This window comes from Eumetopias jubatus, unplaced genomic scaffold, assembly GCF_037043125.1.
Source record: "Eumetopias jubatus isolate StellerSeaLion01/CBP00866 unplaced genomic scaffold, mEumJub1_p1.0 scaffold_5, whole genome shotgun sequence".
Lineage (NCBI taxonomy): Eukaryota > Metazoa > Chordata > Mammalia > Carnivora > Otariidae > Eumetopias > Eumetopias jubatus.
The window spans coordinates 58,811,134-58,823,423 of NW_028274811.1; the positions used below are offsets into that span (position 1 = coordinate 58,811,134).

The 12,290-nt window shown below is 33.7% G+C and overlaps 1 protein-coding gene across 2 annotated transcripts in view; it reads right to left on the reverse strand.

The window, feature by feature from the left end:
- The window catches only part of AP3B1 (adaptor related protein complex 3 subunit beta 1), a 259,009-nt gene that overhangs the window by 8,104 nt on the left and 238,615 nt on the right, over positions 1–12,290 (reverse strand). For both annotated transcript variants that reach the window (XM_028114478.2, XM_028114479.2), the window contains 2 exons: positions 9,296–9,393; positions 4,131–4,269 (listed from right to left, as the gene is read on the reverse strand). In XM_028114478.2, coding sequence (XP_027970279.1) covers positions 4,131–4,269; positions 9,296–9,393 — 237 coding nt within the window. The remainder of the gene's footprint in view (positions 1–4,130; positions 4,270–9,295; positions 9,394–12,290) is intronic.

Consider the following 12,290-nt stretch of genomic DNA (forward strand, 5'->3'; position numbering starts at 1 on the left):
AGGATTCTTTTGTACAGAAAAACCTTAAAGATTCTGGAGCTACGGATTTTTAGCTTTCTGCTTTTTGCTCACTGTACATTAGTACCTTTATGAGAGGACAAACAATGTAATAAAAGAAAATGCACCATGGTCTCTACATTGTTGAATACAAACCTCAGTCATAAACCCTTACTTGATTTCTTTCTCAGAGGAACACAAGAAATTTTTCCTGGCCCTGGATGTACCTAAGATTCCCATTGTTAGTCTCTCTAATTCTTTTCCCCTAAACACACTAAATATTGACATTTTCCCTTCGCAGTCCATTCATATACTGGTTTACTATCGTTCACTATGCCCTTTGTGTGTACGTTATTTATATACTGGTTTATTAGTACTGTCTTAAATAATATGCTTTAAGACTTTTACAACACATACAACATAACATGTTTTAATATGAATATCTAACACAGGACATGAAGATATTCAGCTCCATGGTTAATAAACGCTTTTTTGATGACTTTTTAAATTCTCATTTCTGTATTACCCCTTATCATGTGGTAACTGTAATATGGAAAGTAGCAGGTTGCCATAATGACCATAACTCTAGATCTCAATGGGATGGTTTTGTTCTCAAAGAGCAGCCTTTTCAATCACCAAGCAAGTACCAGAGAAATGAAAATAAAGTTTTCTTTCAATAGTATACTGGTTGGCTTTCTGAGACTACTGCTCATTTAGAAAATCAAAACTAAATGTCATATAATCTAACAGTAGATACGCTTTCTTACTGATCTTGAAAAGCAGTTAATTACTTAAGAAACGTTCCTGGTTTTTAAATGAATTCCAAAAAACTTGTGCTCCTTTAATTGACTTTTTCTTAACAGAGGCCATTCTCTGTTGATATGTAGGAACCTTTTCTGCTATGTATTCAATTAAAATGTCTACTTTACACTATTACACACTTCTACATATTAATGAAGATTCTCTTTTTCTTAGATAATTCTTATATTAACTATTTTTTAACTTGGCATTTAATGTAAAACTTATTCAAATTTTAAGAGTAGTGGGAATAAATTATTCCAAAATTAAGACAGTGGAAACTTTATTCATTGAATGGTCAGAAAGAATACTCTGATGCTTATTGAAAAGTCCTCTCAGAAATAAAAGATCCTGAAAAATTAAATAGAAGATAGCCTAGCCAAGAATAATTTGTTGTACTGAAATTTTTAATATCTTAAAATACTAGTATTCAAAATGCTTTCACACTTGTTTTTTTTAAAGTAATCTTAAATCAATTACCATTAATAAATACAAGAATGGCTTTGGTCCTAGTCTTCATCAACTCAAAAAGCAACTATCACAGAAGAATAAAGGAGTCACTCAAAAAGTTCACAGGGATTTCAATTTTGTTATTGGCAATTAAATAAGTTTAGATATATAAACTCATTAATTCCAGAGGATATGATACCGAACACTACAGTTAACATGAGTACAACTCAATAAACTGATAAACTGCTCATTTCTGTTATTATAATGTAAACAGTAATTACTATTTCATTTTAAATGACATTAAGAAAGGCATTGGTACAGTTGTTACTAACAATTCATTTTTGTTTTAATTGTTACTGAATATAAAAGAATGACAAAAAATGTTACATATGCAGGATGAGAATTTTTAACAATTTCTGTATGAAAAATACAAGTAACCCAGGTGTTTATTACCTAGAAGCTTTCTGAAATTTAGAACATTAATACAGCCATACTTTTAAGTATGAGAGCAAATGCAAATATTTTCAATTATATCTAATGAGACTTGTGAGGCAAATTAAGACAGCACAACCTAATCTTAATTATAGATAGGCATGTTTTTCACTTTTGACTCTGTAGTAACTTGGGCTCCTCCCCCAAGTTACAGAGCCAAACACCAGCTGGATTAGAGAAGTGTCAAGACATTGCAGGTGTCTATGAGGACCATAAACATTAAGTTCGAGGGCAATCTCTGCATTCTAAAGCCAAATATAAACAGTTCTTAGTTGTGTGTCTCCCCTGCATTAGTACAGATAATTGAGAATTGACTATAATTTAATCACTTGAACAGGCATTAGGTTCCAAACCACCAAGACAGATTACAGGCAAATGACACTCTAATAAAAATTACAGAACTGTGCTAAGTGTCTTTCTTAGCCTATTTCCCAATAAGAAGGGAGCTTTTATATTAGCTGGCTTTGAGAGGGTAGTTTGGCTGTTTTCTTCTAAGAAACAAAAATCTGGAAAGCTGCCATTGCTTTCAGAAAAGTTAACACACACAAAACAAAACAAAAAATAAATCAGAAGTTCCAACATAAACAAGGGTTACCATATGTCTTTCTGTACATCACAGAATTACATTACAGAATTACAGAACTGAAGTATTGTTGGATACTAGATGTACCAGGTAAAATTGCAGATTGTATAAGCTAAAAGTTACAGTTGACATATGACATTTTGGTGTTTTAAGAATTTCAATAATTCAAAATATCCATAAAGAAAACAAAGAACTTCTGCTAGAGAAAATCACCCAGGAAAGTAAAAAGAAGTATTTAAAGCAGAAAACAATTAAATCAGGAAAACTCAGAACCAAAATATTTTCATTGAAAAGCCTCCTGTTCACTTTTTCCCCTACTGAACAACAATAACTGATAAGTTGTATTTGCATGGTGGCACCAGAACAATGACTTAATACCCATTTTATTATTTTGTCATCACCCTATGTGAGATAGATAGGGCTTGTCAGAAATTAAGAAATGGAAGCATCAGACCTCTTAAATTACAACTTAACTAAGTACCTTTCTCTAAAAACAAAACAAAAACCAAAAAAAATAGGGTAAATTTGTTTTTTGATTAGCACATGCAGTTTTCATTCTGTCACAGTTAGTAGATGACATTAGGCAACTACAAATAATGGCAGATCAAGACTTGAACTCAGCTCTTCTGAGGCCAAGACCAATGTTGTTCCACAGATAAGACAGAATGTCATTTCAATACCCCTTCTTTTCCTTGCCACCCCTTTCTAAACAGATGAAGACCTTAAAGCCCACAAGAAGTTATAACTTGTCTCAAATTACTAAGCCCAATAATGGCAGAGATAAATCTAAAATTCAGATAATATAAGGGGGCTCTCTTACCCCTGTATTAATTTGAAAAAAATTTTTTTTAAGATTTTATTTTTAAGTAATCTCTACACCCAATGTAGGGCTCAAACTTACAACCCTGAGATCAACAGCTGCATGCATGCTCTAGCAACTGAGCCAGCCAGGCACCCACCAAAAAAAGTTTTTTTTCAAAAAAATTTTAAGGACTGAAGGCATTCTTTTTGATTTTAAATTTATTTTCCATGTACATGGATAAAGGCAGAAGTATGCCACTGGCAGTGGAATGGCAGAGGAAATAAAGATGGAATTAAAGAATTCCTTGAAGCTCACAGAGGACTAAGTTACAAATGCATGCTTGTTTAAGGGGATCATTTTTGTCTTTACTTTCATTTCAGCCACTGGCAACATATAAGATCACAAAGAGGGCAACCATATTAATCACATTTTCTGCTACCTTTAAGGACAAATGACTTGGATCTCATGCTTTAAATGCTCGGTAGTGAAGATATATTTGGTCTAAGAAACAGAAGCTGCATTTGGCCCTATGCTGGTTTTCTAGCAGCTCCTTATAACTGGGAGCAGTCTCAAGGGAGCTGTAAAAAGGAACTCTGGATATGGTACCCAAACTTCCTCCTTCAAATAAAAAAGTCCAACTGCACTACTGTATAAAACAGTTCTTCCTGGAAATCCACTGAATCTGGTGAAATAGGATAAATTCTCAACCATAGCTCACAAACAGTACCTTTACAAATCACCAAGCTATTATAAAATACCAGTACACTGTCTGTCCTTCAGGACAGTCTATGCTAGTGTCCATGTAAAGGATTGCATAAATAGGGAAGAGAGCCTTAACACAAACCAATCAATCAAATATCTCATCAGAAACAAAGGGAGGGGGGCAGATACAGGTTTTAGGGTTATTGTTTTGAAGGAAAACTGTGAAGTAAAAACTATGTATTTATACGTATCTATTATACATATATACACACAAGTTATCTCCACATCACATGTTGGTGAACCTACCTGTGTATATTATCTTGGCCAGAAGGGACTACACCTACATTGGCTACATTTACAACCTTCTGAAGGATCACGGAGGGAGTGAAATTCTGTGGTGCAGCCATAATTACAGTAGAAGTTTCATTCATTCCTGTTAGCATTCCTGTAAGAGCAAAAGAAGGCTCCCTTTTACTAATTTATGAAAATTACATTAAAACAATTTCAAGTTCATAGCCAAAATTTAAAAACTTTTTTCATATAAAAACTCCATTCCAGAATATAATTTTCAAGATAATTATCATAGAATTAAAATAACTGCAAATGTTACAAAAATTTTTAAATCCTTACTGTGTAGGAAAATGTATAAAAATGCCGTGGAACATAACTCTTAATAAATCTGATTTTCAATACTATAAGATAAACATGTAGAATCACAAAGATTCTATTTAATTTCGGTCCCTTTAAAATATACTCATTTGGACTACATCAACTATTTATGCTTTTACTTGTTAATATTTTTTTTCCTCTCCTTTTCACTCAGAGATCTCTCTTGCCAAATGCTGCCTAAGAACAAGTCAAAGTGAGCTGATATAACCAGCAACATTACCTGATGAATGGCCTCAACTGATGGATCAAAATTATCTTAGCAATGACTGAAAGTCACTGAACAGTTACGGGGTTCTACAAAATGCACAAGTATCTAAGTAGCTATATTATATTTATACCTAAATATAATTGTATTTATCTAGTGAATGGGACTATACAGTTAATTATAAAAACACCAACTGAAATTTCTGAAGCAAAACATTTGGAAACAAAAGGGAAAAATGTGAATGGAAAAACCCTAAATTCCAGAGACATTTTAAAGAAATACTTAGGAAAAAAATAAAGTTAAGCAAAATCATGAACAAAAACCATACAGTTAACAAATTCAGTAACATGCCAAACCCTTGGAACAAATACTGAAATTTAGTACCGAGGTTAAAAAAACCCAAAATAATTATAATAAATGGCATCTTCCTGGATCTGTTATATAAGTCATCGACATCTAGTGGTATCTAGTAGAAATGATAATCTTTTGAGACGTTTGATATGTGCACAATAGTTTACAAAATTTATGAAAATGGTTGAATTTGATTTTACGTTTTCAAAAGGCCCTGAACCTTCAGGGCTATGTACTTAATTTAGTTATTTATTGCAAATGCAACCTGAAATTTGAAAGAACCTCTATGATTAGCAGCACAAAGATTGGAAAACCCAATACTGTAAGAAGACTTGGCTAGCTTTTAACAAAGAGCAGGTTTTACCAACCACTTTCAAACTATGTTCTGTCTCAGACTGGTTAACTTCAGTATTAGGCAAAAGCTTTAAGAACTACACAAGCAGTCAAACACTGCTTTTAAGTAAAGCACAGTGGCTGCTGACATAACACTGCTGAGAGATGTGTGTACTCATTTAGGATTTAAACCTTCTCCATTAAGCTCTATTGAAGAGCAACTGCTGAATAAATGAATGCAACTATGTTTATGTTAAAAGCCTGTTTCCCGCAGCATGTAATTAAAGGAAATGTTGTACAAAGCCAGTACTTTTGTCAAGCTCCTGTAAATGGAAAGATGGATAGCACTCAGAGAAGTGAATGCATTGCTTCATATTTAACCTTAACACTCTTGTCATTAATGGTTTGTCTAACTTGGTCTATAAAAGACAAGGTACTGCTCCATTGAAGTAAAATTTAAAAAATCAACTAAACCATGCTTTTCAGAACAGAAGATTCATTATCGTCAGCTAATGTATTGGCATAAAGCAAAGTAACATCCTATCAAGTAAGGCACACATTCAATCTGCCTTCCCACCCCCCTTTATTTTTAACTCATGCTGTTTTATTGTTATAGGCAATTTGTACCACTCAGCATGACAGTGTAAACTGAATCAAGATTAATTTACATGCAAAAGAACACTTAGGAGAGCAGCATGGTAAGCAAATGTATTGTCTCGATTGCTGAGGTGGAAAAAGAACCTGGAAAGAAAAAAAGGTGCTCTAATTAAGGGGCATCAAATATGATTGCTTGTGGTAGTTAAGGGCCAGAAAATAGTAAATGTCTGACCATTTAAAGAATTAGCATCTTGCTAGCTAGGAAACCGTAAGATGGATGCATAAATCATAATAAAATTAAGTAAACATTCTAGGTTTCTTAAATCAGAGATTTTTCTAAATGAAAATATATCAGGAATTCCCAAATTAATGAGAAAGAAAAATATGCCAAGGTATCATTAAAAGTTTTTCCTACAAAAAAACAGACTTTAGATACCATACAGGCTGCTCACACATAATAAAGGTAAAGTTACCAGGAAAATATTTTGAAATTGTCTGACTATAGAATTTGTTGCTTCACTAGAATTTATCTAAATTTTAGAGAGGCAGGGGGACAGAATACTTAACTTAGGTTAATTAGCTGTACTTAACTGCTAAAATGTAAATCAAATAATATAAGAAAATAAAATTAAAAATTTCTAAGTTTTAGATTTCTAATTTAACTAAGAAGAAAACGAGTAAGAGGAGGCAGTTTGGAATAAACAGTTGGCTTACATCTCTTATAATAATTAAAACTGCCTTAAGAAACCGAATTTTTTTGAGAGGATCTCATATTATTTACAGTACCAAAATAATTCTACAGCTAGATCATTAACTAATTCTGCAATGCTCAAAACTCAATGAAAAAAATTCTGGTTTAAAATTCGTAATATGAATATTATAGGTAATTTCACTATCTAGGATAAACCAGTCTTTCTTTTAACACTGTGACCACCAACCTTATAAACATGTGTGTTTAGCTATGGAACTCTAAAAACAACAATCGAGAAAAAATGATAGATCAGGCTGCTATCAGAAATAAAACCCTTTTCACTTTAAAATAAGTTAATATGCACAATGTGTTAGATGCACTCTTATTTAATACTGTACAAACTTTTAATTATGTACATCTTTAGTATAAAAATAAAATATTCCTTATCTTTATTTATGATTTTTCCAGTTAAATCCTAATTAATGCATTTAATGCATTTCTTGAGCCTTAAAATATATGCCCTGTGAAATGAGGTATTACGTGTCTCGGTTCATTTTATTTAAAGTAGAAAAATTATGTAATGTATGCATGCAATGACACACACAAGGTGCTTCTTAAATTTATTGGTATTTTACCATCCAGAAGTTTGCATTGATAAAATCTGAGGAAACGGATGTTTAAGATTTTCAGTTAGTGAGTCCTTTCTAGGTATCATTTGTTGAAATAAGCTAAGCTCTTCCTAGAGTAGTATAAAAACAAATACATGTGTAAAATTCAGAATTGAGACCTCGATTACCAAACCAGCTGAAATCTATAACTAAAAAGATGCTATTGAAAAGACTCTTTAAAGCTGTGGTAAATTTGCCAGCATCAAGTCCCATATCAAAGAATGAATTCAGGAAGACAGAAAGAATGATACAGAAATGCCAAGAGACTTGCAAGGATTTACAAATACTTCATATAAACAAATTTTCAAATAGCTTTATTCAGAGTAGCCTTTCTGCTCTATTAAACATAGCAAACAGCTGCCAGATTTATTCAGACAAATAATCAACAACCATTGAAGTAAAATGGCAGAAGAAAAAGGAATTTTGGCAACAACTCCACAGAGGACCACAGCCGCTGTGCAAGTACACCTCTCTCGTGCGCTCATGGTTCTGTATGGCTAGTCAGGGAAAAAATCCCTCAGTCACAGCAGAGCACAAAACACTTAATCGAAATATCAAGTATTCTAAACCAAAGCTGAGGGATAGAAAAGGTATATGATAATCTGCTGCTTTAACTGCACTTTTCAAAAAAAGAATATCCCCTTAACAATAAATGTGCCAAAGCCTTATTCGTCACTTATGTGCCACTCACCTGGGTTTGCTGAGCAGGTGTAAAGCAGAGAGGCAGGCTTTAGCCAGCAAAGGGTAAGAATAGCAAATGTAAGCATCAATTCGTCAATAGAAAAATAAAATCATAAAATCACAAAGATGATTTTCTTCTATAGCAATAATCAACTTCCAAGAAAAGCAAATGCAAAGAGGGATTTAGTCATTCTTTTTATCACTTAAAAATAAGGCAGAAAATAAAAGATCACTATTAATTTACAGTCTTGTATGAAATTTTCTTTGTAAGATTCTTCTACAACAGGTCTTTGGAACACTGTGGATTGCAATGGCTTACAGAAAAAGAAAAAGAAAAAAGAAAAAAAAAGATCTTTGGCACTATAATGATGGAGTGCCAAGAAGCATGTGTCTCTCCTTAGGTATAGATATTTGTATGTGCCCAGTACTTTCTGGAAGCATGACAGATAGGATTTAACGACCTCAAGATGAAGGAATCTTTGTATGATAACCCCTCTAGACAGAAAAATAGCCTACCTTTACATAAACTTCAAAAAATTGCTGACTATACCATTTAAATATGCCCTAGTTTTATATTGTCTTTAATTAAAGACATCAAGTCATAGTTATTTCCCCTTATTCATATAAGAAAATAAAATTTATTTTTATTAGTAGGTATGCTGGACTCTGGGGCAAGCACAACATATTAATACTTCCATTCTGCTGAAAATATTTTCTTTTTAGGTGCATATTTTAAAATATTTCAGCTCTGATACAGCCAGGGAACACAGCATTTCTTTACTATAGAATTAGGTCAATGCTAATAATTAGGGCTTTATCTCGAAGAGTGAGGCACTCTAATGTGTACAGGGAGAAATACACTAGCAGGACATGAAAAACAGTTCTATAGTGAAAGAAAATAACAGAGACATAACATTTATAGTGGTAGAACTTTGGTAAGTCTCAAATCCCTCACATTTTCACTAATACAAAATACATGAGTACATCATTAGGTTGACAAACCCACAACTCCCAGAAGTGAGAAGTTAATAAAGAATCAATGTATTATTTTAAAGACATATTAATCAATTTTCAAGTATGCCAGGAATGTAGACAAACATATACTTTTAAGGTTATTTTATAGAAGTAAAGGATTAGCAAAAACTGGAAGATTATTCACGGACATCTGTTAACGGCTATGTATATATGGTAATTTATTTTAGAGACCAGACAGAAAGAAGAATGAGCACATATTATTTGGGATGTCAATTTCTAGTAAATTGTAGTAATCTCTCACCTTGCTCTTTCTTAAAATCTTTCTCTGACATGGCCACAGGTAAAAGCAGTTCTCCAACAGGTGGCTGAATATTAACACTGAAGCAATCGTCCTTGGTACTAAGAGAAAAACATATCAAAGCTAACTAAATGCTTAATAAACAATCTCTTTAATACTACACAGTTAAATGTAATTAAAGCATATGCCAGCATATACAGTATAAGATCTTGGCTTAACTAGCACAGCTAAAAAGGCTTAAAAATTTTTTCAACACTATTCAACTTTCACAGAGAAATACATCTGCTGCATCAATTGGATAACAACTTTTTTTACAGAAATATGTAAATATATCATTTGATGTAGAACTTTAAAAAATAGGTAAGCATCAAGGGTACACATACCCATTACTACCAAAGGAATGCTTTGTGCAGCTTATAAAGATGTAATATTTTCTCTTTACTTTGTATGTTTAAAGGGTAGAAAATGGAGTGCTTTAGTCTTAAATGGTTAAGATCTCTTTTTAAAAATAATTAGTTTTTAGGGGCGCCTGGGTGGCTCAGTCGGTTAAGTGTCTGCCTTTGGCTCAGGTCATGATATCAGGGTCCTCGGATCGAGCCCCATGTTGGGCTCTCTCCTCAGTGGGGAGTCTGCTTCTCCCTCTCCTGCTCCCCCTGCTTCTGCTCTTTCTCTCTCTCTGGAGAGAGAAACTAAATTTTAAAAAAGGAAAAATTAGTTTTTAGTAAAAATAAATGTAAAAAATAAAATGGAGTGACCATACTGTGTTTAGATATATGCTAAAAAACACCTCATCTGCAAACTTGCTCTTTTAAAACAAAAAGTCTCATTTTTTAGTAGTGTTTTTCATTAACATTATTGATCAGCATGTGGTAAAAGTTATTATTTCAAATGACAGGATATGAAGAATTTAGGAAGGGCAACTTTGTACCCATATCAGATAGAATAATAATACTGAGTGCATTTATTTTTAGTACAGACATTACTCTCTAAAAATTATTAAAATTTCTTTAAAAATTTTTTTATTTCTATTCCTTCTTATCAGGAAAGATTCTGTCCCCAAAAGGACTTCTACTTTCATGTTAGAACTGCATTTCATGGCCAGTGGGAAGGTGGACAGGGAGATGGGGACTGTAGATAAAAAAAATAACAAACATGAGGTTAAGAAACACTTCATAAAAAGAAAAAAAGAAAATCCATGTTTATGCTATTATAGAATGTATTCTTATAAGCTGCCTTTTATTTTTTTATGGAACAAGGCAAAGACCAGACTAAAAAAAAAAAAAAAAAAAGAATGTTTTGAATTATTCACATGTGGATTGTCTAAGGCAAACCAACAAATCCAATTTATTTATTAATTCAATATACATTTACTGAATACAAACTAGATCCCATGTACTATGCAAATACCTGGGGACTGATTTAAAGACAAGTGAGACTGACCCTAAACAAAAGCTTACAAGTCAGTGAGAGAGGAAGAGTTCAATTACATTTATAAAATGGTAAATGCTACATTAGAGGTATGTGGAGAGTATTATAGTCCACAGAAGAGGGACTGATTAATTCTGCAAAGTAAGGTAAACATACATTTCCAACAGGAGGGAGAAGGGCAATCCAGGTATTCTAGACCTCTGTTTTGGGAATGGTGAACAGTGTGGTATGGCAACAGATGAGGCTGGGGGCACACTGTAAAGAATACCATCTACATTCATGACCATTCATCCCCCTTCTCCCAGGACAGTCCCAGTTTGTGGTTGTTGTCCTGAAATCCTGTTCAGTTAAGGTCTCCCTTCACTCTCTCAAGTGTCCTGATCTGTATGACAAAGTGTATGATTACTTCACGCATATAACTAAGACAAATGTGTTTCAATGTTTCATGAACAAATAAGGAAAACTACCAGAGACTTTCCACAGGGGAATATAAATGATCCCACTGTATTTCAAAAACTCTGGTGGCAGTGTGTAAGATGGAAGAGAGGAGAAACCAAGGCAGTAGATTAGTTAGGAATCTAATTTAAGAGTCTAGGCAGGGGTTTTTACATTGTGTGTTTTACTTTAGTAATTCCTAACAATGATCCTGAGATAGCTTCTGTTACCTCCCAACTTTTTGATGAGAAGTTAAACAACACATCCAAGGTCACACAGCTAGTTAAGTGGCAGTACTGGGATCTGAACTCAGGTCTATCCTACTCCAAAGTCTGCTATATGATGCTGCTTTAGATCTATTTTTTTATTCTGCTCTATAGGGCTGCACTCCTAGGGTAGGTAGCACTGAGGACAGGGGAGATGGTGGTATTTTAGAATTAAAAGGGATAGATATGGCGATGAATGGAAGGGACTCTGAAACTTGTAATGTGAAAAACTGGGAGAATGAAAACTAGGGAAGTAGAGTTTTGGGAATTAAACAAAATGATTTGACTTTAATCATGTTTTATTTTGAGAACCACTGAATTATCCAGGAAGAGATATTTAGCAGATAATTGGAAATACAAATCAAGAATCAGAAAAGAGGTCAGGGCAGTATATATGAGTTTGGGAGTAATCAAAATGGTAAAGGGAAGAGCTGAAGCCTTACAAAGAGATAAGATCACAGAGGAAAAGATGATATACCAAGAGAAAGGATAAGGTGGAAACCTGGGGAGGACCTACATTTAAGTAGAAATGGAAGAACTGCAACTTGCAGAAGAAACTGGCAAAGAGTGGTCAGGGAGAAAATGTATCAAATAATGCAAAGAGGAATAAAAAGCAGCAAGTGTGACTGCAGACCTAAGCAAGGCAGTTCAGATGGAAAGAAGAATGCACAACGCCATTGAGTTGAAGGGTGACTGGGAAGACTGAGAGATGGGACAGAAAGCAGTGGAAGCTTCATGAGGATGCAGAGGCAAAAGAGTGCTGAGTGAAACCTGAGCATGTTCATGGGCTGAAGGCAAAGAGCCAGTGGAGACAAAGAAACTATGGAATACCTGATAGAGCAAGGCCTTAGAGGAGATAAATAAGGTTG